This window comes from Echinops telfairi, unplaced genomic scaffold (genome assembly GCF_000313985.2).
Source record: "Echinops telfairi isolate 266 unplaced genomic scaffold, ASM31398v2 ScPeMD7_7475;HRSCAF=8513, whole genome shotgun sequence".
Taxonomy (NCBI): Eukaryota; Metazoa; Chordata; class Mammalia; order Afrosoricida; family Tenrecidae; genus Echinops; species Echinops telfairi.
This window is the reverse complement of record NW_022111379.1, coordinates 7,668,158-7,674,347: the sequence shown is the minus strand read 5'-3', so window position 1 is coordinate 7,674,347 and position 6,190 is coordinate 7,668,158. Positions and strand designations below refer to the sequence as shown.

At 42.2% G+C, this 6,190-nt stretch overlaps 1 protein-coding gene and 1 long non-coding RNA gene across 2 annotated transcripts in view; one reads left to right on the top strand and one right to left on the bottom strand.

Moving 5' to 3' along the window:
• The window catches only part of ARIH1 (ariadne RBR E3 ubiquitin protein ligase 1), a 105,121-nt gene extending 104,702 nt beyond the window's left edge, over window positions 1-419 (bottom strand). Inside the window, exon 1 of the mRNA XM_030889080.2 lies at window positions 7-419. Coding sequence (XP_030744940.1) covers window positions 7-133 — 127 coding nt within the window. The 5' untranslated portion in view covers window positions 134-419. The remainder of the gene's footprint in view (window positions 1-6) is intronic.
• Window positions 420-2,962: 2,543 nt separating this feature from the next.
• The window catches only part of LOC123521182, a 5,505-nt gene continuing 2,277 nt past the window's right edge, over window positions 2,963-6,190 (top strand). The window contains exons 1-2 of the long non-coding RNA XR_006679652.1: window positions 2,963-3,086; window positions 5,403-5,429. This is a non-coding gene — a long non-coding RNA (uncharacterized LOC123521182). The remainder of the gene's footprint in view (window positions 3,087-5,402; window positions 5,430-6,190) is intronic.

The following is a 6,190-nucleotide window of genomic DNA, read 5'->3' as shown; positions in this document are numbered from 1 at the left end:
CCTCGCCCAGGTCCAGGTTATCATCGTCTGGCTCGTCCTCGTCCTCGTCCTCCTCCTCCTCGGCGCCGCTGTCCTCTTCGCTGCACTCCTCGTCCTCGTCGAACTCGTAGTTGTAGCCCTCGTCCGAGTCCATGGCGCGACGCGCGGGGGGCCCGGCTCGCGCTGGCCCTGAAGCGGGGAGAGGGCGGGGACGCCGAGGCTCCGGCTCTCGCTCCGGCTTCGGATGCTGCCCGAACGCAGGCCTGGCTCCGGCCCCGCGGGCCGCGGCTCCTCCCCGGGTGCGGCGGTTGGCGGCGGGGAGGGCGCGAAGGAGGGAGGGGGCGAGGGGGCCTTCTCGCTGCCCGCCTCAGTCAGACGCGGCTCCGCTCCGGCCTCCGAGAGAAAACAGTCCCCAGCGCCACCTCCACGGGCCGCTGCTACCGCTACTGAGCCAACAAAGGGGCGTGCGTCACCACGTACGCGCTGCGTCCTCGCGTCACTCCCCGGACGTCACCGCGCTCCGCCCCGCCGCCCCTGCGTGCAGCCCGAGGAGACCCCACGGCCGGCCCTCCTGGGTTGGGGAGCGTGTCCGCGTCGGAGTCGCCTTTTCGGTTCTGCTCGTGGACGGTCGCTGGCGCGGTCTGAGATTGGTACACACTTTGTGGAAGAGGCTGTGCCCTCTGTCACTGAGAGAGGCCCCTGGACTGCCCACGTGCTTGTTTGTGCCGCGTGCCAGAGCGTCCAGCCCCCTCACGCAATCCTGTGGGGAAGGCGGCCTTCCCGCCGGGACGCCCAGGCACTTCCCGCCTGCCCTAGGGTAATTCCAGGAAGCATTCCATCTGTAGCTAAGATTCCTCTTGCCGGGGCTACTTATTGGGAATCTCCTGGACGCGGTGCTTCAAAATCGTAGGCAAGTGAACCTCATTTTTGTTCTCTGGTTTTGCACACTTGTACAGATGGCGGTGGTGATCAAGTCTCCCCTAGTGACGTCGTGTTATAGAGTCCCTTCCAGAATTAAGCTCGCCAAACACCTATTATTGAGGCCCCTAAACAATGTAAATAGCAGTGACTATCATTAGCTGAGCAAAGTAAGGACAAGGGCTTTACCTATCTAAAGATAGAGCCAGGGTACCCATTTTATGCCCGAGAGACTGGACCAAGACCACAAAGCACTTGCATTGAGTTTTTAAAAAATGGTTATTTCATGATATGCATTGTATACTACTCATAGTACGTAATGCCATTAAAATACAAGGCAATAGGAGCAATAACCGAAATATCTAGTGAGGCCAAGTGGAACAGAGCAGAAGTGCTTGACTTTTAGTGGTTATGGGTTGGAACCGACTCCATGGCTGTGGGGTTTGGGTGCTTTTTGAATGTTGATGGGTGATCTGGAGTTCTCTGACAAAATGTAGGAAACTGTATCCACCTGGACAGGACAACAGAAGCAAAAGTCCAAAAGATATAAAATAGCTAGGAGTTTAAATAGCAAAATATTGGAAAGGTTAGGGGCCAAGTCAGTAAGAGCATTTGAAGGCATCCTAAAAATAGATTTCTATCTCCTTAAAGGAAAAAAAGAGCCAGGGAAATGTTCTGAACCAAGACAAAGTTTTAAAAAGCTCCCTCTTGAGATAACTTGAAGTAGTGGCCAAATTGAAAATCTTTTCAAATCTAGATGGCTAGTTTACTGAGAAACCTTCCTTTTCAACCTGTATGGTTCCGTTTGCAAAATGATTTTGAAAGGTGAAAAAAAATCCTTCATAATGTAAACCTCTACTGACTTGTCTATGTTGTAAATTTTAAATAATCAGATTTGTCTTAGACTACATAATCCAGGATTTGCCAATTTAAGCCATTAACATCAGGCTGGTGGGTATTGGCCCTTTTCTGTTTCTAATTAGCAGTTGTAGTAAACTGGACACTAGCAACCATTCTCTCCAACCTATTCTCTTTGCTAAAAAATTCTGTTACATTTGTCAAAACCCTAGACTCTTCTCTTCAATGTACTCCTAACTTGAGTGAACTCAACCCCCCATATTCTACCTTTGGTACCAGAGCACTGTTGGGGAAATTTACATAACCACCCACTTTCTGTTTCAAAAATCCTAATCAATAAGTACAACTGATCCATCAACACTGCCCAGCAATACTATTAACTCTTTCCGAATTGCTCTCCTACTCCAGGCAACTCTCTGGAATTTTCACCAGTTTCCTTAAACGCCCAACTGAAGGGAGTTTTTCAGTCCTCTCTAAGGAGACAGCTTACACATAGCTAAGTAAAAAGTATTGCTATTAGGAGTTTATTCCAAACAAAACATGTTTGAACATGTCTCAACCATCAGTGGATGGCTGCCTACAAATTCTTCAGTAATGTACAACTAAGTCTCACTTTCATTAAAGTGCCTTTAAAAAGATTCAATCAAAAGTGCCATCTGAGGGGATTTACTGTGCTGGGTCAGCTCGTTATGGGGACTTATATGGGATTCCCACAGGTCATCTTGATAAGATTTTTTTTCTCCCTAAGGACATGGGACAATCATAGGGGCTTATTAGGAAGAAATTAAAGGAACTTGATAAATGCATTGATGGGAAAAGATCAGAAAACTTATACTGAATAATTTTATCCTAGGGTTGAAAGGACTATCCTAGGAGAATTTCCTTGAGAAACTTTACTCCATTTACCCTATAGGGCTGATCTTGCCCCTTGAGACTTGTTTTTGTTTCTAAAACGCAAAAGAACATTAAAAGGAACATGATTTGAGTCCCTCACAGATGTCAAAACTGAATGGTATAAATTGAGCACAGAATTATTTGGGCAAGGGTTAGAGAGAGGGAAACCCAAGTTTCAGTCTTGTCCAGACCTTGATGGAGTATACTGTATGTCAAGAAACAATAGCTTCACACTTTGATACTTTTGTTCAGTAAAGGCTTCAGTGATTTTGTGACAATACTTTTTACTTACCCTTATATACAGAAATCTGAAATCATCAGGATTAAGGTGACCAAAGCAAGCTGAGCAAAGGAGAGTGTAATGGTACAAAGTCGGAGAAGGCAGATTTTAAAAGAGCAGTCTTCCAAGAGGGCCTTATACATACATATACACCATTGTAAGTTCACATTATTGAAATGGAAAGAATTAAAAGATTTTAAGCAGAAGAGCCAAGTTATCTTACCTGTGTTTTTCAAAAGTTAATTATGGCTACTTTGTGGAAAATGGACTATGAAAGCAGAGACCACTTATGAGCAGTCCACGTGAATAATGATAATGGCCTTGGAATGAGGTTAGAGCAATGAACGTGTTTAGAAGCAGTCAGATTCAGATTAATATGAATGCAGAGCCAACAGATTGATGTGCAGATGTCTTGTGTCTAGGGTCTATAGAAGGAGGGATCTAGGAGACCTTCTAGTGTTAGGGCTTGAGTAGCTGGGTAAATGGTTGCCATTTCCTGAAGCACCTTGAACTTGAGTTGTGTGTTCCACAACCATGTGGAGATGTTGAGTAGGCAGTCTCATGTGCTACTGTACAAGCTGGAAGATTGGGAAAAGTTAAGGCTAGAGGTAAAATTACACCAGCGTTTATGTTGACAGTGTGGAGAAGTCATATAGGATAGATGTTAAGAACGTGGGTTTTGGGAAGGACATACCTAAGTTTGCCTCAGCCCCTCAGTTGCTTTCTGTAAGCTCAAGCAAATAACTGAACCTCTCTGTACTTCAATTTAGAAAACTGTAATTCCTATTCTCGTAGTAGTATTTGCAAGGATCAAATGAAATCATGTATTTGAAGCACTTGACACATTGCCAAGAACATAGTGGTGTTTACAAGATAAGAACTTAAAAAAAAAGTGCAATAAGTCACCTCACACCTTGTGGAAAATGTATGGCCAATTGGATTTGGATTTATTGTAATTCTGCCAATATATACACTGTCTGTGTCACGTTCATTTTCATGGGAAGAAAAATTGATTTGCTTTTTCTAGGAACTCTTTCCATGGTTTCAAGACCTCTTTTTTTGGTTAATATCATGAACAATATCATGTGTGCTTCTGAATTATAGTTCTGGGGTTCTTATTCATCAATAAGTTTTCATAACTAGATTCTCAGCACTATTAATTTCATTCATATTTTATCAGCTATGTTAGATGCAGGTTAGTTTATGGTGTTATTTAAATCCAGATTAGATTATGGTGTTGTTCAAGGTAAACCAGTATAACAGCTTCTCTCTAACTCCAAATTGGCCAAGGGATGGATGATGCAATACAATGTTGTTGTTTATTTTGTTTTGTTTTAATGACTTATGCTTAAAGGAATTGCTGGTTACTGCTCTCTTAGTTATGATGATTGTTGGGTGTGAGTTCAGTAGTGTTTGTAAACAACAAGAAAAGGTCCTTATAAAAGAATAGACAAGTTAGTTATACTTCCTTTATCACAGATTCATCACTGCCAGCAGTTAAGGACCCTTTGTCCTCATAAAAGGATCCCTAGTGGCATAGTGTGTTATGAATTGAACTGCTAACAGCAAGGTCAGCTGTTCAAACCTATCAGCTGCTCCACAGAGAAAGATGAGGCTGTCGACTTCTGTGAAGATCTAAAGGCTTGGAAACCTGAGGAGGCAGTTCTCTCTTGTCCTATAGGGTCATTGTAAGTCAGAATGGACGCAAGTGCTGTGAGTTTGGCTTTTTTGGTTTTGATTTCCTGTCTCCATATCCTGGTAGGGTTAAAATAGATATACATGTATTTCATGAGCAAAACTCCATAAATAATTTATTATTTTTTTTAATCCTTTTCTTTTTTAAATAAATGGCCCCAGGGATAAGGGAGGAGGGATGGGAGGAGGGGAAGCACGGTCCCACCATAAATAATTTATTATCTTGACAAATGGTTAAGAACTAAATACCAAATACCAAAAGGAAGAATATTGCAGGTGCTTTTTAGATGAAAAGATTAAAATAACACTGCCAGCTAGTAGAGCTGTAAGCTTTGGGAAAGCCTTTAGTAATGACACAGCTCTAGAAGGACCCACCATCCTAATTGGCCCATGACTGAGGGATTTCCTGGGACATGGACCTTTCAGTGTTACAAATAGGAAGTCCCAGGCAAACTAGCACAATTGGTTGCCCTGCAGGGCCAAAAGCACAACTGCCACTGAGTCAATTCTGACTCAAAGCGACCCTGTAGGACAGTGATAAACTGGTCCCCCCCGCGTTTCCTAGGCTGTCAATCTTTATAAGGGAAAACAGCCTCATCTTTTTTTCACAAGCACTTGGTAGGTTCCAACTGCTAACCTTCTGGTTAACAGCCCAGACTCTTGGTATGTATGAAATTAAAGCATTGCCTCCAAAAACAAATGAAAAGAAACTGCTTTTTGTAATTAAAAAATAATAAAACCTGTTTTAATGCAGCTTTCTCTCTCTCTCACATTATAGGTGTCCCCTTGTATTGCCAGGCAAGAGGTAAGAAAATTAAAATTAAATTTTAATGTGAGTTTAATTTAAAATTATATTTTAGCAAAAGCACCCCAAAAAGCAATACGCAAATTATGTTAATGAATAGTTTGCATTTCTTTTAAAACACGTCCCTCTAATTTTGTTACAAACACCAGTTAAGTGTTGCACCATTATTGAGAAGCAGATCTTACTACACAGTTCTAAGTGGTAAATAATAATAAGGCATAGCAAAATTTGAGGTCTGATAGTAACCAGAATAGAATCCCAGTCATATTCCTGACTGCTGGCTCTTTTTCTGAGATAATGCTGAACTAGAACTAGAGTCCAGTAATCATGTAATTAGACCACACAAATGCCCTGGAGTAGTAACCTACTGACAGAAATATAGTTTGTCTTTTACCTCAGGGTAGGGTATACTTAAGCCATCCTGGAATATTGGTTATCTTCCCATTCCTAAATATATTCTTTTTTTTTTTTTTTCCTAAATATATTCTAAGACAAACCCTTAAACCGCTTTGATGGTAGTGCCACACAATACTTACAATTAAAGTCACTTTTCCCATCTAAACTCCTCAACATATAACATAAATAATAGTTGTAGCAGACACTCAGGTACTCCCATTGGAGAAAAAGTTAGCTTTATGATCTTGAACTTGAAAACTAAAGCTTTATGTACTTACTCATGATATAGCATTGACCTCCACAGCTCAGAGTACAAAACTGGAGAATAAGGAGATGTTACTCCTACTCGCACAGTTCCACTTTAT